Raw genomic sequence first — 23,612 nt, forward strand, 5'->3', positions numbered from 1 at the left:
TATCAAGATATTCTTCTGTCCCTTCTACAGAACATGAATTCGGTGTTTGCCACAGTGCTGGACCTCACCTATCCCATAACTTCCATGTTCTCAGGCTCTGCCTTCAACACCAGCATTCACAAGGTGTTCCAGGACAAGCAGATTGAGGTATGCTCCCAGGGCCACCATGAGGGATGCGTGTGCAATTGTGCATGTCTCTTTCACTGCCATTTTGATCTGTATCATGGCAGCTTTGTGTCTGGCAAAGGGCCACCTGAGTCAGGGCCAGCTTGTGCGTGAGGCCAGGTGAGGTGGCTGCCTTGGGCGGCAGCATCCACAGAAGCAGCAGATCTGGCCTCCAAGGAACAAAATGCCCGCTGGAGTCTCTCCCCACCCTTTCCTGATGGCGAGGTTCTGCAAGCGCCTTTCCTTGAGAACACATTGGCAGGAGTCGGATCTGCGGTGTGGGGTGTTTTGCCCCCGGCACCGAAACTTCCTGCGCTGACCCTGTCCCAGGTTCTACTGCCAAAGTGCAGGACATTGAGATCTGGGAATTGCACAATCCATAATTTGGTGGTGCCTGCTTTGTGGCTCGTTCTCTTAATTGCCACAGACGAAAGCTGCCATATTAAATTTCTGGAGCCATGTACAGTAGAGATTCATTGGTTTACATCAGTGAGGAATACCTGTGGACCAGATGTGGCCTGCCAGACCACATCACCAACCCCGGCAGCTCTCTAACCCCCCCGCACCCCGGCCGATCTGAACAGGAGATGAAGCTTTTCTGTTCTTTGAAGAGCAACTTCTAAAGAGCAATCAGCCCGCTTTATCGGGAGTTTAAAAATCCCTCTGGCTGCCCTTTTCGAGAGAATCTGTAAATAGCAGTCAGAAGGATCTGTTATCTCTGGTTTTAGCACTAAGCACCGCAACACTCGGTCTCGAGATTAACCTCAAAGAGCCGGCAAGAGGCTTCAAGGTAGCATTTCCTTCTGCCACCACCCAGAATGGACTTGAGCATGTGTGGAAATGCGGCTGTTTACTTTTCACAAATCCTTCTATGCAAGTAAAAGGCGAGGTTTCCCTGCAATTCCTGGAGGGAGGAGCGCTGGGAATGCTCAGTACATGGTTTGTGTGTCTTGCTGTGAAAATGTATGTGTGTGTGTGTGTGTCTTCTTCTTTGGCGATCCCTCATAAGATTGTCTTCCATGAACACGGTCTTAACAGTGAGTCTGTAAGTGACTGTGGGGGCCAATTCTGGATCCACACGTCCTTCCACAGTGAGGACATAGGTTTCCGGGCGGGAGTTGATCACGGTGAGGGTTTGCTAAGCGTGCCTTCCTCTTAGCATGTTTCTCCCTTTTGTCCTGAGTTCAAGTGTCTTCAAAGCCCATGACACCTTTGGTAAAGGCTGTTCTCCAACTGGAGCGCTCACAGGCCAGTGTTTCCCAGTTGTCAGGGTTTATACTACATTTTTAAAGATTTGCCTTGGGAGAGTCTTTAAACCTCTTTTGTTGACCACCAGCATGACGCTTTCCATTTTTAAGTTCAGAAATAGAGTAGTTGCTTTGGAAAACGATCATCCGGCATCCGCACAACATGACCAGTCCAACGAAGTTGATGTTGAAGAATCATTGCTTTGACACTGGTGATCTTTGCTTCTTCCAGTACACTGGCATTAGTTCGCCTGTCTTCCCAAGTGAGCGTGAGTATGAGTGTGTACGCATATGTGTGCGGGTAAAAGAGCAAGATATTCTATGTCTGGTGGGTGTGCACTGCAAGTGTGTGTGTGTTAAATGCCCAGTGCATGTATGGCATGCGAGTGTATCCGTATATTGACCACATCCCCTTGCTGCACCCCTCGTAGGGCTGGCTGACCATCAAAGCAGCTGTCTGGCTGAAGAAAGGTTAGCCATCCCTTCTCTGCAAGGCTCTGCTTGTTTCCCTTAAGGCAGGCATCCCCAAACTGCGGCCCTCCAGCTGTTTTGGCCTACAACTCCCATGATCCCTAGCTAACTGAACCAGTGGTCAGGGATGATGGGAATTGTAGTCCAAAACATCTGGAGGGCCGAAGTTTGGGGATGCCTGCCTTAAGGTTACCAGGAACAGAGCAAATCAAGTAGAGACAGCAATATGCCTAAATTGTGCCAGCTGCAGAATTTGACTGGTATAGAACTCGGCCGAGGGCAAGTGAGTTCACATGTGCAGCGCAGATGCGTCCTCTTGCCGGCTTTCCTCGCCACCCCCTCCCCACAGCCATTGAAGACGGGATTCCTGTGTATGTCATCTCTGTCCCACTCTGCTGTGTCCACTGCAGGACCTGTGGCTTCCGTATTTTAATGTGACGACAGACATCACAGCTTCCGCCATGCGAGTCCACAAAGATGGTAAGTGTGCATTTCCTCTTCTGGCACAGGGGGCTTGGGTTCGAAACACACACACACACACACACACACACACACACACACACACACACCAGGCCCCTGAAGTTCAGCGGAGGCCCATTATGCCCAAACACTTCTGGTCTTGAACCCCCCCATTGGAAGGAAATGTGATTTCAGGAATGCCCTAGAGAGAGGCCCCTGGGGTGCTGGAGATAATGAGGCTGAAAGGGAAACAGGTGTCTCCAAAGAACCTTGGTTTCCTGCTCAAAATACCCGTATATTCCGGCGTATAAGACGACTGGGCGTATAAAACGACCCCCAACTTTTCCAGTTAAAATATAGAGTTTAGGATATACTCACTGTATAAGAAATACGACCCAGCGTATAAGACGACCCCTGACTTTTGAGAAGATTTTCCTGGGTTAAAAAGTAGTCTTATACGCAGGAATATACTGTAGGTCTCTCGCACTGTTGGTGGTGTTCCAGCCCTTAGTTTTAGTTCTTGCCCGCATCCCCATTTAAGGACCGTAACACTCAATTCCTGGCACAGGAAGAGGTGTTGTAGTCCGACTGATGTACCCTTAGAGTCTCCTGCAGAATCCCAGGTTGGGGGGTACAGATGTGAAGGCCTGTCGCTTGCCCAAGCGAGAGCAGGCTGTGTCACCCTGCCCCTGAATAGACACAATTTTCTGTGTCAGGTGCTTCCCTTCAGTTCTCAACACCACAACGCCCCTTTCGCAGCCAAGACAAGGCGCCCTTCAGAGCAAAGCCTCATTTAATGGACAACATTTTGGGAAGGAGGGAAACCTTGAGAAGCCACAATAAAACATATTGCCATCATGACACCACAGCAGGAAGGACCCGTGGGGTGATTGAGATAGAGAGGAAAAAATAGATCTATAAAAGAATGATAATTTGGGGGAGGGTCCTTGAGAGGGCCACACAACAAATTGGGGGAGGCAGATGTGGGCCACAGGCCGCCAGTTAACTATCCTGCTTTAGAGAGATGTTTCTTCTTTCCAAAGATCCTGGCCAGGCCTTTATGGCCTCACACTTGTCTCTGGTCAAAGAGCCCCCATATTAGAGCAAGGCCCGAGTTTCTTTCTCTCCTACCAGCACAATCTGGCGACGTTAGGTCTTCAGAGAGCCAGTGTGGTGTAGTGGTTAAGAGCGATAGACTCGTAATCTGGTGAACTGGGTTCGCGTCTCCACTCCTCCACATGCAGCTGCTGGGTGATTAGGCTAGTCACACTTCTCTGAAGTTCTCTCAGCCTCACTCACCTCACAGAGTGTTTGTTGTGGAGGAGGAAGGGAAAGGAGACTGTTAGCCGCTTTGAGACTCCTTAGGGTAGTGATAAAGCGGGATATCAAATCCAAACTCTGCTTCAGCTTGCTGAAAGGCAGGCCAGGAGAAGAAGCTGAGAAGATCTAGGTCACCGCCCAAATCTGGGGTGGCCCCTCAGGGCGGCTAGCCTTTCCTTAATATAGAAGACTTGGCTGGAGATGAGTCCTTCGCATCCTGCCTTTCTCCAGAGGCAACTAGAGAAGGTCAGAAAGAACTTACCTTGGATTGCAAAAAGGGGCGTTTTTTGGGGGGTGGGGAGACAGGGGGCTGTTGAGTCCTGGCATTCATTGTGTCCCATTCCTCCATCTCCAATGGCAGTGCTGGCAGAGTGAAGAGAGCACTTTGTGATCTGCTTCACCACAGCCTCCTCGCTCTCCAGCCCAACCTTGGGGCCTGCTTCTCCTTGTAACCCTTCTGCTCCGCACTAAACTCACTAACTGCTGCATTTGCGCCTGATTCCCGTGTCCTGGGGGAGGGAGCTAGAGCCCTCCCCTCCCTGCCTTCCCAAGGGGGAAGAGGCAGTGGGTGCCTGCCAGCTGCGTCCTGCTGGGGCAGAGAAGGGTGGGCAAGCGGTCTTAACGCAGTGAACTGCAATAAATGAATGAATGAGCTTTGTAACCCGTTTCAGAAGAGGGATGGATCGTGTCTGGGGCAGAGAAGGGAGGGGGGTTGCCGTGTCCCCTCCGGGCCCCACTGTTGCAAACATCAGATCTCACCTGGGACATTGTCACAGCAGCCATGCCCGTCTGCAGGGCAGGGGTACCGGGAGGCTATAACTGCCTGGCTTTCTTCATTCTCTGCCCACTTTTCTGTCCTTCCTAACACAGCTAACACCTTCTTCCCCATCCCCAGGTAGTCAGGCTGTGTGTGTGTGTGTGTGTGTGTGTGTGTGTGTGTGTGTGTGCACGTTTGTGTGTGTATATATATATCTTTTCATACCCAGGGAGTCAGATCTTTCAAACTAAGGTGAAGGGGGGGGGGCTTCATTGCCGATCCTGCCATATGCAAGAGATTGGCTCTAGAGCAGCGTTTCCCAAACTTGGGTCTCCAGCTGTTTTTAGACCACAACTCACATCATCCCTAGCTAGCAGGGTCAGTGGTCAGGGATGATGGGAACTGTAGTTTATATTTTAAAAAAGTTGGAGAGGAGACCCAAGTTTGGGAAACCCTGCAGAGGAAAGCTCGAGTGTGCTATGTTCTCTTCTTTGGGGGGCTGAAAATTCCAGTGTTTCCTATGAAGTGCTGCTCCTGGTCTCTTTCCAGGGCAGTGGTAGCATCCTGCTCTCTCTTTTTCTAGTCTGGGAGTGGGGAGCCAACCAAGGCAGGGCAGGTTATCTGCTGCTACCTTAGACTTGCCAGCAATGGTGGTGGCAGTCTGTCTGCCAAAGGACTCCCAACTCTCCTCTTTGCAAAGTCCCCTGGGAGAGTCTCCTCCTGACACCCCCCCCCCCACTGAAGGGGATGTCCCACCTCTCTCCGGTTGTTTTGTTGTTGGTTTAGTGGCCTTGTGTTTTCTTGAACTGTTTGGATGGTTCATCACCCAGAGAACCCTGGTTAGGGGTGACTGTTAACCCCCAGAAACTAATAATAATAATAATAATAATAATAATAATAATAATAATAACCGGGCTCAGGGCGGCTAACAACAAGAATATTAAAGCAAGCATAAAAGAAACAATTCAATTAAAATACAGATTAATTACAATGTTAAAATTCAATTTTAAAATTAGGAATCTACAAGTGGAACCTCATTTAAATATCTGTAGGGTAAAACCTTAGGGGAGGGTAACACCGGGGTCAGACTGAGTCAGTCCAAAGGCCAAGTGGAACAGCTCTGTCTTGCAGGCCCTACGAAAAGATGACAACTCGCGCTGGGCCCTAGTCTCCTGAGAGAGAGCGTTCCACCAGGTCGGGGCTAGTACTGAGAAGGCCCTGGTCCTGGTCAAGGCCAGTCTAACCACCTTGTGACTCGGGATCTCCAGTATGTTATTATTTGTGGACCTTAATGTCCTCTGTGGTGCATACCGGGAGAGGCGGTCCCGTAGGTACGAAGGTCCTAAGCCGCATAAGGCTTTAAAGGTCAAAACCAGCACCTTAAACCTGACCCTGTACTCCACTGGGGAGCCAGTGCAGGGCAATCAATCTCATTGCAACCCCCATTCCGTGCAACGTAAGTTCCTCGTCGCTTTTGCCCCTATCCCGCTTTTTATGATACAGATAACCATGGTTGCTGCTCCATAGGCAGGGGCTCTCTGGTTTCCCAGTGATTTGGGATCCAGAACCAGCCTCCCTGTTTTGGAACTCTGCCATCTCTCGGCCATGGTGGCTGCCCTGAAGACTCTACCATATCCTTTACTCCGGCGATGGGAGAGCTTCTGGCCCTCAGGCCTAATTTGGCCTGCTGTACCGTAGAGGTTGGTGACTCGCACCAATTTTTACTGCACCCATTTTTACTCCTAAGAGGCCCTATGCACTTAAAATATTTTGGTACCCCAAAATCTAATTCAAAATATAACCAATAACAAAATGTAAAATGAAGCAAAACCTACTCTAAGAAGGAAATTGATGTTTATTTTTGGTATATTTCCACTTGATTTTCCCCCCTCCTACTTTTTCTAATTGCAAAGTCTTTGATCAGAGCCTCGAAACTAATCTCACATATCTGCTTGGCAGAGATAAGGCATCCAGCCTGCCTTGTAGCCTAGTTCAGGCACCCCCAAACTTTGGCCCTCCAGATGTTTTTGCCTACAACTCCCATGATCCCTAGCTAACAGAACCAGTGGTCGGGGAAGATGGGAATTGTAGTCCAAAACATCTGGAGGGCCAAAGTTTGGGGATGCCTGGCCTAGTTGTTCTTTTGGGATCCTTAAGACACTTCAACTGAGAAAACAAACACTCAGCTGAGCAATTTGTGACCATCAATGTTAAAAATCCGGCAGTGGGGAATTTCTGGGGTTCCTCTCTTCCCTAGATGCCCCTAAGCACGTGCTTGTTTTGCTTAATGGTTAATCCAGCCCAGTGTATGATGTCAGATGCAGGACGGTTCAAGCCAGGACTTCGGCAAAGGAGGAATGGGGAACATCTCCTTCGCAGGCAAAATGTGGTGCTTCTTGAATTTGAAGCCTTGGGCAACAATAAAAGAAAGGCATCAAATTCGAAAAAGGCACCCTATTTTGCCTGCAGAGGAAGGATTAGGAGTGCACTCTAAGGTGTGCTTCCAGTTTTTGCACCTGCTGATTGAAGATAGTCCCCTGACATGGTTCCTCCCGCCTACTGTCCTTCTGGTAGAGAAGTCCAGGGCCTTTCGATGCCTCAGAGACCAGGCTTGCTCAGGGCAGGAGGAATGGCTTGCTGAGAAATGTGGAGCTCATTGGAGCCCAGCCCACCGTTTGGAAATGGCCGGGCTCCAGGGATGCTACTTGGAGCTTAAACAGGAGGAGAGGCCGGGAAACAAATTCAGTGGCACAGCACAGCAGTGGGCAGGTAGCAGGGTTGTGCGAGGGATAGGAAGCACAGCCGCATTCCCAGAGGGCGGGATTTCAGCAAGAAGCCTGCTCAGTTTCGTGGCCTCTCACATCGAATGGATTGATGGGTGCACACCCTGGTCCTCCTCCAGCGAAGAAAGCCTTCCCAGAATCCTTTTCTCCACCCTCACTCCCCCACCACGTGCACGTTGTATTTCTGAAGCTTCTGTCATGATGTCATTTCCTGTCCTGTGCTCCTTCCCCTCTCCCCTCCCCTCCCCTCCCTCCCTTTGATTGAATCTCCCGTCTTCCATCCGGCAGGGAGCGTGTGGCGCTACGTCCGAGCCAGTGCATCTTACACCCCTTATTTGCCTCCTCTCTGCGACCCCAAGGACAGTCACTTGCTTGTGGATGGCTGCTATGTTAACAATGTCCCAGGTCAGCATCGCGTTCGCCTCGCTACCTTGGCTGCCGGGCGCAGTGGGGAATGGAGACAGTCAGTTGACTTGGGACACGCTCTTCTCCTCCCTTCCAAACCGCTGCCGGCGCCCTTCGTCTGCTACGGCAAGCCTGTCTCCTGCCCACAGGCACCCTTTACCCAGGCTGGCGGTTCTGCATGGCAAGGGAAGCTGGCTCACCGTGGAGGACCGTTCCCAAAATGGGAAGGCGGGCCGAGATGGAAAGGGAGCAGTTCCTCCCTGCTGCTGCTGCTGCTGCTGGGCTTAGAAAGGGAGGCAAAGTGGTAGGTTTGGGGCCGGAAGAGTTTGCCCTAAGAGGGCCATGCAGAATTCTCCCGCCAGGGGAAAGGTGGCCTTGGGAGCCGTGCTGTTGGCCTCTTTCTCCATCCCTCTCCTGAAGGGCTCGTTGCTGCTCATCTGGGTTTCTCTCTGTTCTACTGATTGCATTTGTTCCCACATTGGTTAGGCTCGCTGTGGCGGTATGTGCGCGCTAGCATGACCCTTTCCGGGTACCTACCGCCACTCTGCGACCCCAAGGACGGCAATTTGCTGATGGACGGCGGCTACATCAACAACCTCCCAGGCAAGTATCGGCCGGTCACGGAGGAAAAGGAGCAGGGTTGCGGAAACCCCACCTTGCCTCCCGACCCCCTGTGAAACGTCTCGTTTTCAGCAGCGGGCACCCACCTTTAGCAGCCCGGCACGAGGACACGGGCTAGGATTGGGGAACCAAAGTTCCAAACAAACAGTAATGGCCTTGGAACTCTTATGTGTGCGTTATGATGGCTGCCTTTCACACAAAGGGATTCACCCTAATAAACTAACGTCTGCTGTTGGGAAGAGCACGCAGAAAATTTCAGCGCTGAATTCCACCTCCCCTGAGCTGAGGGAGGGCAGGATGAGGCTGTCCAGGGTAGCCATTATTTATTTACTTATTGAAATTATATACTGCCCTATAGCCCCCGGGGGTGTGTGTGTCAGGGCGATTCACAGAATAAAGGCTGGAAGCAGCTGTGCTTCTGAGTTCCAGTTGCTTGGAATCACGAGCAGAGTGCTGCCACACCCGAATCCCGCTTTCAGGTTTCTAACAGGCCCCACGGCCATTTTGAGAGCAGGAGGCTGGACTGAGCTGGTCATCCAGGAGGCCCTTTTTATAGTGCAGACATAAGAAGAGGAAGCCATCGTATGTTCACAATTGATACCTGCTTGTGACTTCATCTCCCACAGGTCTCCTGCCTGCCCCGTCGCTCCTCAGTGGCAGTGAGGGGAAAACCTGTGGAGGTTTTTCCAGTTTGAGCCCCTGTGGACTAAGGCCCACATGCTCATTTCTATTTACAGTCATACCTCGGTTTAAGTACACCTCGGTTTGAGTACTTTCAGTTTAAGTACTCTGCAGACCCATCTGGAATGGATTAATCCACTTTCCATTACTTTCAATGGGAAAGTTCGCTTCAGGTTAAGTACGCTTCAGGTTGAGGACTCCGTGGACCCGTCTGGAACGGATTAATCCACTTTCCATTACTTTCAATGGGAAAGTTCGCTTCAGGTTAAGTACGCTTCAGGTTAAGTACGGAATTCCAGAACCAATTACACTCATACTTCGGGTTAAGTACACTTCAGGTTCAGGACTCCGTGGTCCCGTCTGGAACGGATTAATCCACTTTCCATTACTTTCAATGGGAAAGTTCGCTTCAGGTTAAGTACGCTTCAAGTTAAGTACAGACTTCCGGAACCGATTGTGTACTTAAACTGAGGTACCGCTGTATTCAGATAGAGAGAGAGAGGAGAGGAATTGTTGAGTTAGAAGGGACCCTGAGAGTCATCTAGTCCCACCCCCTGCAATGCAGGTATCTCAGCTAATGCATCCATGACAGATGGCCACCCAACTTCTGCTTAAAAACCTATCTCCCGAGGGAGACTGTTCCGCTGTCAAACAGCTCTTACCCTCAGAAAGTTCTTCCTGGCGTTTAGTCAGAATCTCCTTTCTTGCAACTTGAAGCCATTGGTTAGAGTCCTACCCTCCAGAGCAGGGAAAACAAGCCTACTCCATCTTCCATGGGACAGCCCTTGAGATATTTGAAGATGGCTATCATATCTCCTCTCAGTTTCCTCTTTTCTCATCTTGTCCCCACTGCTTCAGGTGGTTTGCTTCTCTGAATGAACAACGGTTTTTTTATTTATATATATAAAAGAATCATGTGAGAACAGCGACAGGAGAAACTTCCAGCCAGATAAGGTGAAGCATACAACCAAGAGGTCTGAAAGGTCTGAGAAAATACAAAGGTCTGAGAAAATACAAAAAAAAACCCAAAAACCCAAGCAGAACAGCGTTGGCCCCAGCCGAGTCTCCCAGCCGAGCACATTCTAAATCTGAGGCACCACAACCAGGAAACCCTTGTGCCAGATTGTTCGTTGTACATTTCCAAATACCATGTTTTCATTTTATCTCTGCAGCTAATAAGGACTAACATTTTTGTACACCATCCACCTATGAGCATCTCCTGTGCAAGTCCCATTCAGTGTTCCTGGAAAATTATGCCCCTACGCCAATCATTTCTTTAAAAAATAAAAAAAAAAGCTGGATGTCTCTAAGGAACATGCCACAGAAAAATCCCTTTGGAGCCTTTGCACATCTCAGACTTGGGACACCTCAACCAGGAGGGCCCTATCCTAGATTGCTAGGCATTGCCCATTGCTTTAAAAAAAAAAAATCACAATCCTTGGCTGTAATAGTGGAGGAATAAAACCCAGAACAAGACATGGGTCTTCCTCAAAAGCTGTCACACAGTTCAGAACAGAACTGCCAATTTTCTGATGCAAATTCTTCCCAAACACTCTGGAACTGCTGTTGATCACAGAGCAAAAACATAGGGCACGAGAATATAGATATAGACATAGATATGCCTGTATGTTTCCCCCTCTGTCACCGATGGGAGCCCAGGTGGGAAGGATTTTCAGTTGGGAAAGGGTTAAATGAATCTTTCCGCCTCAGTCCCAGTTCACATCAGCCGCGACCCAAAGTGTGACTACTTTTAGCAAAAGGAAGAACAACGCTAGAAGATCAGATGGTGACTCTTCCGCACTGCGCTTAGTTTGGCTCTTGAGTATTCACCAAACTATAATTCCCAGGTTTCCTCCAAAGCTGGTTCAAGTTTGCACTGCAGATGGACTTATGATGGGTTACTTCCTATTTTGCCCAATGCTTGCACTGCAAGAGGCAGGTATGTAACACGGCAGAAGGAAAATGTGGGCGCCCTCTTGTTCTCAAGATCTTGTGCAGAAATGCCAACTCCGGAGCGATGGCTGGACAGCAAGGCATCCCTTTCAAAAGTCAATTCACGTAGGCTACTGCATGTTGATGGACATCTGTGTTTCTGCTTTTGGTCTAATGCTAAACTCTCTCTTAACACTTATCCTTACCCTGCCTTTGTAAAATTCCGACTCGTGGTTTAACTTCCTCTGTTCGGTGGAGCTGACGCACACACGTCTTTTCTTTTCTTCATTTTGTATCTCAGGAAAGGCTGTTGATGTGTTCCAGGTCTTCTTTTATCTGCCTGATCTTTGTCTGATCTTCCCCCTGCCCTGTTCCCCCCATTCTCAGCTTCCCTCCAGATTTGTGATAACGAAATTGCAACCTCCTGGATGAGGCCTTCTCAGTGTGGATGCTTCCCCCAAGCTGCCTTGGTTTTGTCCAGGCATCCCCAAACTGCAGCCCTCCAGATGTTTTGGCCTACAGCTCCCATGATCCCTAGCTAACAGGACCAGTGGTCGGGGAAGATGGGAATTGTAGTCCAAAACATCTGGAGGGCCGAAGTTTGGGGGTGCCTGGTTTTCTCTGATGCTTCTGTCCCTGCACCCGATTAGCTTGATTGACTGGTGCTCAACTGCAACCAGAGCTCTTGTGATGACTGAGCAATAAAAATACCAGAACAGATCATGTATTGTTCCAATATATTCTGCTTCTGATCATTATGCAGGAGTCGGAAAGAGTTTCCCCCTCTAAAACATCTCCCACTCCTTAGCCACTCAGCACCTTCAGAGATCTCACCATTCACTGCCAATGTGGTTGTTTTTCTAAATCGATTCAACACTGTAAGGGCTAGAAACTTCTTTAAAGAAAGTTCAGAATGCTGAATCCAATTCTATACTAGACATTAAACCCAGTCGATGCCAGTTTAGACTTCAAACAGCATGTGAGCAAGATGTTGAATCCGAATCAGGACTTGTTAAAAGCAATGGTTGAAAACCATTTTGCGAACCTGATTAACTAATGATTTAGCATCCCTGGATGTTAAATTTCAGGTTGTGTTTTTTTTTTCATTTCCTAGAGCTTATAGGAAGGGAGTCTGGGTGAGGGCCTTGGCTCGGCTACCTTAACTGTCCCTCTGGGTGCTATGCTGCCGTCCCTCCAATTCAGGCAGGCCGGTAAGCTCAAGCTGCCTTGCTGAGCGAAGCCGCGGGAGAAGTTGGCCTTGTTTTTTGGCTCGCTTTTCCCTTCTCCAGAAACCAATGGAGAAAAGAGATGGTGCTATCTTGTTAGACTGCTTAGCTACTGGCCCAAAGTCTCGGCATCTTTAATAGCTGTGCGGCAAAAAAGAGATTTGGCAGGTGACTCCAGCAATTCTTTCATCCACTCACAAAACCTAGAGAGGTTTGAGAGGAGAGAGATTCCCCTTCTGCAACTCGGGGTACCGGCAAAGCTCTGCCCTCTCCCACCACAGCTCTCTGATATTGTTGTGATGCTCTTAGGCATCTCCTGTGGCCCATCCCTTCGGAAATTCAGGTTGCTTGGAAATCTCCCTGAGGCATCTCTCTCTCTCTCTCTTTCTCCTCTTGATGCAGCTGACATTGCCCGCAACATGGGTGCCAAGACGGTGATTGCCATCGATGTGGGAAGTCAGGATGAAACAGACCTGTGCAACTATGGAGACTGCCTGTCCGGTTGGTGGCTGCTTTGGAAACGCCTCAACCCCTGGGCTGAAAAGGTCAAGGTAAGGCCACCCCACAACTTCCTGGTGAAGATTCCTGTCTGGGTGGGGGGTCATTAGCTACCAATCTGCCACATCATTCTTCTTTCTAGGCTTTCCCCTCTGGGGAAATGGCCAGAGGGAAAACAGAAGCACCTTGTCTCTTTGTGGCCACAGAGTGCCTTTGCCCTTTTTTGCCCTTCCTTTCCTTCCAGGTGCCTGACATGGCCGAAATCCAGTCTCGCCTGGCTTATGTCTCTTGCGTGCGGCAGCTGGAGGTGGTGAAGAGCAGTTCGTACTGTGAGTACATCCGCCCTCCCATCGATCGCTTCAAAACCATGGACTTCGGCAAGTTTGACGAAATCTACGTGAGTCCTGTTCATATCGTCAGATATCAGGAGGGTCGTCCAGTCATAATGGCTGCCATGGGCAGGACGACAGCCTCGTCCTGCTGACCCACAGAGCTGGAAGGGGCCAACTCTCTGATCAGGAGAGAGAAATCTGTTCTTCCTTTTCAGAAAGCTAAACCTTCCCAGACCACGCATACCTCCTTAGTAGAGCAGTTGAGCCTTGGAAGGGATTCCCAATGTTCAGTCTAAACCTGGTGCTCGTAGCTGGCAAGGTCAGACACAGGGGAGTCTAAGCTGTGCTTTCACAGCGCTCAAATTCTTGAAAGAAAGAGATGTCAGGCCTCCTGGCCACCGACAAAAGATGGGCAGCCTCTCCAGTTGCCGGGTGGGGTGCAAATTAATTGCCAGCCCCGGAAATTGTGCTCGTCTCCTTGAAACTCTTTTGGAGTCCTTTCCTTTATTTATTTGGCTTTTCAAATTACAGTTTTACACTCACATATCCAACATACAACAAACAAGATTCGAAAGAATCTTCTGGACTTCCCTTTTCCCCTTTGTGGGTCCTGTTGCTAGTCATTTCCTCCTGCATCTTTTATAATACTCCAAATCTTTTACATCTCCATTATATCCAAAATTCACCATTAAACTACAAGTGTTAATCCAATCCTGCTAACAAATTTAACTGTTTACAATGGTTTTTTTAAGATAAATTATAAATTTCCCCCATTCTTTATTAAAATTTTGGTCTTCCTGGTTTCTGATTCTTCCGGTCATCACTGTAGCCATTTTGGCATAATCCTTCAACTTAATCTGCCAGTCTTCTCTGGTTGGGACTTTATCTTCTTTCCATCTCTGGGCCAATAACATCCGAGTCCTTGGGTGTTCTTTAAAGTTTCTTCACTGTTTTGTATGACAAGGGACCCCCACCCCCACGTTTGTTACAAATTTTGTGTGATGTGTCGTTTCTATGGCAACTGTAGTCTCCAGTCAAAAGGTCTTGGGGGTCTGCTGCAAAAAACCCCAGAAGAACCCTCTTGAAACTTCCCTATAAACCCAGGAAACTCTGAATTTACTTTCCTCTGCCCTTCTCCCATAGGACGTAGGGTACCAGCATGGAAAGGTGGTGTTTGACGGCTGGTGCCGTGGTGACATCATCGAAAAAATGGTCAAGGATCGGCACTCGGCAGACTTCTATGAGAGTAAACGCATGGATGTAAGTGTGGGGATTGGGGATTGGGAAGGAGCCAAAACAGCCCTCACCTGGGGCCCTTTCTACTGGGCCCAGTTCTGGTTGCCTCGACTCAAAAAGGGTACGGAAGAGCTGGAAAATTCAAGAAAGGGCAGCCAAGACGTTTTAAATGTTTGATGTTTTATCGTGTTTTTAAATATTCTGTTGGGAGCCGCCCAGAGCGGCTGGAACAAAACCCCCGTGAAGGAAGGTTGCAGCTTTTGGGACTTCTCAATTTAGAGAAAAGGCGAGTCAGCGATTACACAATAGAAGTTTGTAAAATGGTACACGGTACAGAGAAGGCGGCTAGAGAATAGTTTCTCTCTCTCCTAATGCTCGAACTCGTGGACATCAAATGAAGCCGAACGTTGGAAGATCCAGGATGGATAAAAGAAAGGACTTCTTCATGCTGCACGTAGTTAAAATATGGAAATCGTTCCCAAAGGAGTCACTAATGGCCCCCAACGTAGAAGGCTTTAAATGAGGATTAGGCCAATGCATGGAGGAGAGGGGTGTCAGTGGCTACTTGCCAGGGTGGCTGTGCTCTGCTCTCCACAGTTGGAGCCAATAAATGCTTTTGAATACCAGTGTATTCAGTGTATTCTTGTGTTCAGGCCCTGCTTGTGGGTTTCCCACAAGCCACTGTGAGTATAGGATGCTGGAGTCGATAGGCTGTCTGCCTGATCTAGCAGGCTCTTCCTATATACTTAAGTTCTTAACCCATCTTCAGAGTGTCTACAGAACAGAAATTAACAAGTGAAGCTCCAGGTCCCACTTTATGCAAAATAAGAAAGTGTTGCTCAAAATTTTGGATGTACCGAGGACAGGTAGCTTGACCTTTCGTGACAGGGCTGAAAATAAATCCAAATGCGTAAATCTTTCCTACTGGAATGATTTTACTTCAAAACTAGGGGATGTTTTGCAGGCAGAACACCAAAAGCCCTGATTTTGCATCTCCGAATTACAGTTGTACCTTGGAAGTCGAACAGCTTAGTTCTCGAATGTTTTGTCTCCCGAATGCCGCAACCCCAAAAGCGACTGTTCCGGTTTGCGAACTATTTTGGGAAGCCGAACATCCGGCAGGGCTTCCGTGGCTTCTGGTTGGCTGCAGGAGCTTCTTGCAGCCAATCAGAAGCCACACTTTGGTTTCCGAATGTTTTGGAAGTTGAATGGGCTTCTGGAACGGATTCCATTCCACTTCCAAGGTACGGCTGTACTGGCACACACAACTTCTCCTCCACCTCTGTGTTGTGCGAAGACGGTCTCAGCTGCTCTGGCAAACTTCCTTTCCTTTCCTCAGGTGCTGATGTGCCCCAGCGCAGGATTCACAGACCTGGCTGAGATTGTGTCCCGCATCGAGCCAGCCAAGAGCTACGTGTCAGACAGCTATGCCGATGGTGAGTACTTGTCGCTTAGCAGGTTCAATTTAGTTCAGGTCCCGCTTTTAGCAATGGGCTCAGGATGCTTCCAGATGGAGGTATTTGTGAGCAGAATGTGGCATGCCCACATGTATATCAAGTTAACAAGTACATCTCTATGTACGTCAAGTAACCAATGGCAAGACCTTAGCAAGGTTTGCTGGTGTTTGTTTTATCTCGCTCTTTTGTGCACATAGGCACATGCACGCGCACACACAAATAGGATGTGGGAGCACACCTGGAAATTTACAAAAAAAATCCCCCACTAGGGGATTAGGAGCTGTGGTGGCAGCAGTGGGAGGTTGGGCTGAGGGAAGGGTACTGCTTTTTGTACAGCAACCAAAACCACAGCAATGAAGCTTCTTCTGTGTGCCTGTAAACCAGGGGAAGAGTCAGACTACTTGACTGAGTACGAGGACGAAGGGATGGACACCGTGCGAGAGGAAGAAGGGCAGGAGCTGCTCTTTGCCCCAGCGGAGCCGAATGCTGTCTTTGAAACAGTAAGTCGCCAAAGTACTTTGGTTATAGGGCAGCCTGTGAAAATGTTCATCAGTAGCTATAAATAAACAAAATACGTTTCCTCTGACTGTAAGGGCCAGCCTGTGCAAGGGAGCCAAAGTCTAGCCTTGAACGCTAGAGGGGGACATGGCCTCCCTTTTCCTGGGTCAGGGGCACCCAAGGCCGTCCAAGTGCTCATCCCTTGCTTGGGGCATCTTCACCAGCAAAACTGTCCTGCTGGTGCAGAGCATCTTTCAGGGACTGGACTGAGGAGGAACAGTGGAGACTGACCCCCTCTTCTTCCTGAACCTTCCTGAGAAGAGGAGGACAGTATAGATCAGGGGTCCCCAGACTTTCTGCGCGGCGGGCCGGTGCCCGCCGCGCCGACCGCGCGGTGAGCCGGAGGGCAGGGGAGTGCGCGCGCAGCGGGCCGGAGGGCGGGGGAGTGCGCGCCCATGCGCACACGCACACGGGCGGGAAAAAATCGCCCAAAATCGCTTGTGCGCATGCGTATGGGCCTCCCCCGACCCGGAAGTGCACCAGAAATGACCTCTTCCGGGTCGGGAGAGGCCCATACGCATGCGCACAAAGGATTTTCGGCGATTTTTTGCCGATTTTTTAGATCGTCGCTGCGCCGCGCGCCGTGAGAGCGGGCGGCGGCAGCGGGCGGCGGGAGTCGTCGCGGGCCGGATTGGAAGGCCGATTGGGCCGCATCCGGCCCGGGGGCCGTAGTTTGGGGACCCCTGGTATAGATTTAGAACAGTGGTTCGCAGAAGGTCATTGTTCAGAGGCTGCAGAGGGGAGAAGCTGGGAAATATTGGGAGAGCAGCAGGAGGAAGAAGCACCAGGGGAGAGCCAGCTGTCAGACTCAGTGTCTCTTGAAAGCATTCCTGACCCCCCCCCCTCCGAGGACCCGGCGTGCATTGAGAGTAGTGGAACGGAAAGCTCAGAGGCAGAAAGCACAGATCAGCCGGAGCAGGGATGAGGTAGAATAGGAGAGATGGGGGGTAGGGCTTTACTTGGAGCAACACTATTATTGCAATATAGAGGCCTCTCTCTGTGTATTTTGAATAAAGGACTTGGTAAGAACTCTTTTTGTTGTCCGCTCCTTGGCTGCCCACCGTGGGAAGGATCGGATTCCCTTGAAGCCTGACAGCATCCCTCTGGTGTGTCCGCCACGATGGCAGATTGCCCCGCGGTCGCCACACCTTCGATACTGGATGTCACATCAAGTAAATGCCTCTCTGCGCTTCACATAAACGCTGGTTTCACAGCAGCATTTCCCCCTTTCTTTCAGGATGAGGAAAAGAGCCTGCGATATCGCCGTGGGACTCATCAGGAAGCCGCTGCCCTTCCGGCCACCCCCAGCCCCTGAGAGGGTTGCTGCTACTTGAGCTAGAGAAACTGAGACCAAACCTTGCACTTGCCCTCCTGGGAGCTGCATTGAGGAGCCCTCCAGATCACACCGTCTGTAACTTTTTGCCGCCTGGCTGGCAGGCACGCTGGCATCCCTGCAGGGCCCTGGTATGCTCCTTGATCCTCTTGCGCCACGTCAGAAGGTGACCCGCTGGGCGGAACTGTAGACCTCCCGGCACAAACTGAAGGATGCTGCCAAGCAGATGCTGCTCAGAGTTACCTGCTCAGCCTGACAGTGCCCAGTTGTGGGGATGGAGCCGGCCACTCTGGCGTCCGAGGGCTTTCAGGGTTCCTTGGCTGGACCGCAGCCTTTCTCCCCCAGCTTTCCCCTACTTGAAACAGCCCTGAGAGTGGGGAAGGGGAGGAGAAGGCAGCATTTTACTTACACTACACTCCATTTTTAGGAAGGGGCCAGGGAGAAGATGTTGCAGATTCCTCTTGCGTTGGCCTAGTGCCACGAGGGACCAGTTTCGAATCCTGCCCGTCCCCAGGCAGTGCCCTTTTAGCCCAACCAGCTTAGGGAGGGATCTTGCACAGTGACCTGACAAAAAGGAGGCTCTCTCCGATGCTGAGCATTCCTAGTCAAAGCATTAGCGGTTATGGAAAAACCACCTCCACAAATGGGCTACAGAAACATACCTTGTTCCTATGTTGACTTAATCCTGCTTTGAGCTGAGCCCTGACGCTCCTTGGCATTTATGTTCCTAGCCTGCCTGAGGTTTCGGGCTGTGACCACACAGACGCTTCTTTATTTTATATTTTAAAAGGAAAAAGAAAAAAGAAACGAATGAAAAAGCCACTTTTTCTTTGCTTTGGATTTACAGGAAAGAAATACAGAGCTTATGTTTGGCAGGGAGGGGGGTGTTTATCATGTACTGTGTTTAATTATTCCCTTTCCCCCTGGGATGCAAAAGTGCTGCCCATGTGGTTGTCAGGCAGCCCCCACCCACCCAGCCCTTGACCAGACCCAGGTCTGCTCATGTGCCTTCAAACCATACATATCCTGGGACCCTAAAGTATCTGCATTACAAGAAAACAGAGGCCCCAAGTTGCCCCCAAGATTGAGGGGGGCCTAGCATGCATGGCTCCCCTAGATTTGGCATGTGTGCAAGGAAAACTCCAGGGGGGGGCTGAAGGGGGGCACGGTGGTTATCGGTTTCAAAGCCACCCTTCCTTCAAGAAGATCATTCAAAAGCATTCTGCAAAAAAAGGAGCTTTCAAGGTAGGCAGCTGGCAGGTAGGGCAAGAGAAAGGGCAATTGAATCTTAGGCCTCTGACATCATCATCATTATTAATATACCACCCTATACCCGGGGGTCTCAGAGCGGTTCACAAAATAAAATCAAAATATAAAACCACAAAATACCCAATAAAAATAAAAACAACAACCCAATAGCCCCCCCCCATTGCCTGGCGCCTAAAGGTGTCTAATGAAGGCGCCAGGCGAAACTTCCCTGGGAAAAGCATTCCACAGACGGGGAGCCACTGCAGAGAAGGCCCCGTTCTCGTGTTGCTGACCTCTCGAGGAGGAGGCACACGAAGGAGGGCCTCAGAAGATGATCTCAGAGTCCGGCCAGGTTCATATGGAAAGAGGCAGTCCTTGAGGTATTACGGTCCTGAGCCGTTTAGAAATGCATGCTAGAAATGCAATGCCAGTGGGCAGTGGAGGGAAAGATCAGGCTGCCAGGTGGCAGGAATAGAGTCTGAAGAGGTTCGATGCTGAAGCTCGGCTCCAGCCTCTGGGATTTCTATGCTTAGATGGCACTTTGTGTATGTGTGACTGTGTGTGACTGATTGTCAGCAGTGCAGCTAGCTGGGTGGAAAGGGGGACAGGACACAGGGCTGGAGAAGTGATAAGAGGCACACGGCCACCAAGGCAACTGGCTGTTTCCGCCACCTCTTCTGATTCTGGGGTTGACTTCTTGGCATCGGACAAGAACCAGGCTGCCGATTAGACAAGAGGCAGCTTCCTGTGCAGGCCCAAGACAGGGTGCGCAATGTGGTTTTCCTGCCCATCTTGTGCACCCAGGATCTTCCCTTCCTTCCAGCCCGGCACTCTAAAATAAACACTTAGCAGCCTCTCCCCCTATTGCTGACCCCCAACCTCTAGTGCAGGGGGTGGGTATCTAACCTGTGTCTTTCCAGAAGTCCCTGAACTAGCATTTCCATTGTCCCTGACCATTGACCATGCAGGCCAGGGCTCCTGGGGTGGAAAGAAGGGGCCACACACGTGAGCCACCCCTACCCAGGAAGCAACATGGACTATTCCTGTTGGATGTGTGCTGTATTGACGCAGATAGGTGACCTAGGTGATTCTGCGGTTTCTCGAGGCAGCAGGTGGGATCTTGCCACACCTTGCCTCCTCTCCTTGCCACAGCTTGGCCCAGCTTTCTTTGTCAGTATCCTACGGGGCTCCTCTGGGTGTTTCACAGGGCGGGTGCCACTACCGAGAAGGCCCTCTGCCTGGTTCCCTGTAACCTCACTTCTCGCAGGGAGGGAACCGCCAGAAGGCCCTCAGAGCCAGACCTCAGTGTCCGGGCTGGAAGATGGGGGTGGAGATGTTCCTTCAGGTATACTGGGCCAAGGCCATTCAGGGCTTTAAAGGTCAGCACCAACACTTTGTCCAATGTGATCAGCATGGCAGCAACTTGAAAGGCAAACATTTAATCCAAAGAAAACGGCTTTGCTGCCTGAGTGATTGTGGTCCTCTTTGCCAGAAGGTTAAGAACGTAGCAAGACTTGACCGCTGAACTAATCCTCTGCCCAGACCTCAACAGCTGCTGTCACTGCATGACTTCCTACTGGGAAAGGATGGTTGTCAACCCATAAAAGAGATTGCCTAGTACTATTGTATTCACCTGGGCATTTAATTGTTTACATTTCTGTCCTAAGCTGCACTTAAAAATGGCTGTGAATATCTTAAAATGGCAATGCACTTAGCTGCCATATATATCTCACAAAGGCAGAAACCTATGCAGATTGCTGCTGTTCCGCAGGTAGGATTCATCCGCACACCAGCAAATTCAGGTTTGGCATTCTTGTGCAACAAACCTGGTGCTGCTGCTGGAAAAGAACAACAACAGACTTCTACCCGCAAGATAAGTGACTGGAAAATGCAGTGGCCTAACAGTCGCTTGACACAATGCCTTTTAACCAAACCGGAAATAATTTCAATAAGCATCTGACGTCGTGAACCCTCCCTGCAAACTTTGTGCAAGCAAATCGGGATGAACACTCAAGAAATGCGTTGTCCGGAAGACACCTAACGGTTCCAGTCACAGCTTAAAAGCAAGCTTGTGTTTAACAAGATGGTTTAACACTTTCAGAGAAAGCCTTTGGCTTTTACATTTCATGCAAAAACATCCACCCTCATCCAGAGAGCCTTTTTTGCAGCTGGTGATCTGCAAGGCTGCTGCATGCAAATATATCCCTTGCAAACAGAGATAGTGCCATAGGATGGAGCCATTTGGGAGGGAGGAAGTAGATTCACTCAGGGTTGAATGCAGATTAGGCAGGCCCATGAGTAAACTGGGCTGATGTGAAGAAATGGACTTTTGCTGTGTGAGCTGAAACCATTCTGTGAAATGTTGATATGTGAACGTTATTGGCTGGTTGATAATACATTACCAAAAGTGTTCGTTTTGTTTTAAATTTTTTCTTTGAGTACATACACACACAACACACACAAAAAAAGAAGGAAATTTTTAATTAAATTTGAAGCTCTGTCTGGGTTTCCTCTCTCAAGATCTCAGCTTTCGCCCATCAAGTGCTGGCAAACAGCCGCTGTCTAGTTTAGGGCACCATGGGAGAGCTCTCATCTGTTGCACTTTGCAGTGAGGACCTGAGAGCCACCCTCTGAATGCATCATTTCCTTCCTGGAAGCCAGCCATGGTCTTTGTGGGATCCTCCTGCTCCTTGCCTTTAGGCCCCGCAGCCCTCTTTTATCAGCCAGCAAGCATCCTCTGTTGGGCTTTCCGAGGAGCCTTCTGCTGTGATGGCATCGTGGAAGGGACTCTACAGAAATGTCGACCTTGGGCTAGAAGACCCAAAGGCTCTCAAGCAGAGGAGTGAATCAGGTATGTGGCACAGAGTGAGGTGCCTAGGAAAAGGGCCCACTGCTGGGGATTATTAGGGGATGGCAAGGGACCAGGTGGAGCAATCCCAGACAAGAGTTGGTTCAACTCCTGCCTCCATTCCCAGCTCCGTACAGGAGGCAGCTTCAACCATCCCTAATTGTGCCCACTTATTTTCTCCCAATGGCATACAACTTCTATAGGGGCGGCATTCTAGCCCTAAAGCGGAGCTTTCCAAACTTTTTCATGTCGGTGAAACACTTTCTGGACACGCATCATTCCATGACACAGTACCATATTTTCCCGTGTATAAGACGGGGTTATTTTGCTAAGAAATTGGGGGGTCGTCTTATACACAGATAGTGGAGAAGTGGGGTAGGCGTTTGGTGGCTGCCGGTAACAGAAGATTGTAAGTGGTGTTTTTGTGGGTGATTAGTGGGTGCGGCAAGGTCCGCTGGCAATTGGCTACTGCGGCAATTGGGCAGGGTGATTGGCACTTGCTTTTGTTAGGCGGGCGTGCTGATAATTGGTGGTTTCGATGATGTGGCTGTGGTGGTCCTGAAGGTGAGTGATATTCAGCAATCCCCCTCCCCCCAAAAAAGCTCAACAAGTCTGGGCTCTCCCCCCCCCCCATTTTCTCAATTTTGAGTCCCAGAAAAGAGACTTATACACGGGGGCGTATTATACACGGAAAAATACGGTAATTCAGTTTTGCTGGCAAACAAGAGGTTAATCTAACCCCTTTCCAGCCCCGGGAGGATCACGGGGAGCATTCGCAGGACACAGCTACACACTGCAGCCGACACACTTAACCACACTTAATGTGTCATGACACACAGTTTGCCCCAAAAGGTTTATGACTCCAGTTGGATTCAAAAACGTTTCTTTGTCCATGAAAGCCAACAACCGCTCTTGCCCAATGGGTTAGGTTTCTGGATCCGGGTATCAATAGGCACCATCTGCTTCCACACCAAAGGCAAAATTCTCCCAGGTTTCCCGAGAAGCCCAAAGCCTTGAAGGAGTCGGACAGGCAGCTGACACGAACCCACACTCCACTTTACATGGCAAAGAAGTCTCTTAACTGCTTTACATCTGAATGACACTGTTTGGCTGAAATAGCTGCAAAGCAGACATGGGGAAGGGTTCGGGAGTGAGGGGTTTTAACTTAACATGTAGCAAAAGCGCAATAAATTAAAAGAAATAAACAACACACAGTTTTTGCTTGTTTTGCATAATCTGCCTCCCCCCCCAACGGAATTTCAGCTTGTCTTCACAGAAATCTTAGGTTAGCTTGATGCAGGGTGGTTTTTTCAGTTAGCTTCTTGTACAGACCACGATAAAGTTCACTGTCAGACCCTCCAAGTGTCCCCTTTTTTACAGAATCTGTCCCGGTTTCTCATTTGATCCCGGAATGTCCCACTTTTCCTTAGGACATCCGTATTTTCATCAGAGAACTGAGTTACCTGACCCCAGAGCCATCTGAAGACAGCCCAGTACAGGGAAGGCTTTTAAAAAAAAATGTTTTATTGTTTTTTAATATATATTGGAAGCTGCCCAGAGTGGCTGGGGCAACCCAGTCAGATTGGTGGGGTATAAATAGTAAAATGATGGTGATGATGATATGATGGAATAGGACATCCCATTTTTCATTGGAGAAATGTTGGAGGGTATGTTATTGAGGCCATAGGGACCACACTTACAGATGCTTTTCCTTGTCCTTTTCCTTATCACGGAAAGACTGGTTCTGGCAGGGAGGTGAATTTGTCAAGCACACCACCAACGATACGTGCACAACGTGGCTTGGCCTGTATGTGGCCGGATGACACCCCAAAATGCCCTAACTTGTCTCCTCCATTCTTCCCTGCAGGCACCAAGGAGTACGCCGAGGAAGAGAGTGTCTATGAGCCCTTTGATGCTGTGGCCAGTTTGGAGGGCAAGCAAGCAGGACAGGTGGCTTCGCCATGGCACCCAGGTATGTCTGGTCTGAGCTTCAGGGGGGTCCTCCGGGGGTCTGGAGTTCACCCAAAAGTCACCG

At 49.7% G+C, this 23,612-nt stretch overlaps 2 protein-coding genes across 18 annotated transcripts in view; both read left to right on the top strand.

The window, feature by feature from the left end:
* PNPLA6 (patatin like domain 6, lysophospholipase) overlaps positions 1-18,303 on the top strand; it is a 70,235-nt gene extending 51,932 nt beyond the window's left edge. For 5 of the 10 annotated variants that reach the window (XM_035140605.3, XM_060268966.2, XM_035140608.3 and 2 more), the window contains 10 exons: positions 31-147; positions 2,294-2,363; positions 7,491-7,607; positions 8,094-8,210; positions 12,470-12,618; positions 12,810-12,962; positions 14,041-14,157; positions 15,473-15,569; positions 15,975-16,090; positions 17,386-18,303. In XM_035140605.3, coding sequence (XP_034996496.3) covers positions 31-147; positions 2,294-2,363; positions 7,491-7,607; positions 8,094-8,210; positions 12,470-12,618; positions 12,810-12,962; positions 14,041-14,157; positions 15,473-15,569; positions 15,975-16,090; positions 17,386-17,463 — 1,131 coding nt within the window. In that variant the 3' untranslated portion in view covers positions 17,464-18,303. The remainder of the gene's footprint in view (positions 1-30; positions 148-2,293; positions 2,364-7,490; positions 7,608-8,093; positions 8,211-12,469; positions 12,619-12,809; positions 12,963-14,040; positions 14,158-15,472; positions 15,570-15,974; positions 16,091-17,385) is intronic. The other 5 variants (XM_088658794.1, XM_035140607.3, XM_088658793.1 and 2 more) reach the window with 3 other exon arrangements.
* Positions 18,304-21,283: 2,980 nt separating this feature from the next.
* Positions 21,284-23,612, top strand: part of LOC118075443 (macrophage mannose receptor 1-like) — a 14,869-nt gene continuing 12,540 nt past the window's right edge. For 3 of the 8 annotated variants that reach the window (XM_088658918.1, XM_088658920.1, XM_088658919.1), the window contains exons 1-2: positions 21,286-21,580; positions 23,445-23,549. In XM_088658918.1, the coding sequence (XP_088515044.1) occupies positions 21,499-21,580; positions 23,445-23,549 (187 nt within the window). In that variant the 5' untranslated portion in view covers positions 21,286-21,498. Of the gene's footprint in view, positions 21,581-23,444; positions 23,550-23,612 lie in introns of all 8 variants that reach the window. The other 5 variants (XM_088658913.1, XM_088658916.1, XM_060269126.2 and 2 more) reach the window with 3 other exon arrangements.

Source organism: Zootoca vivipara, chromosome 15 (genome assembly GCF_965207765.1).
Source record: "Zootoca vivipara chromosome 15, rZooViv2.hap1.1, whole genome shotgun sequence".
Lineage (NCBI taxonomy): Eukaryota > Metazoa > Chordata > Lepidosauria > Squamata > Lacertidae > Zootoca > Zootoca vivipara.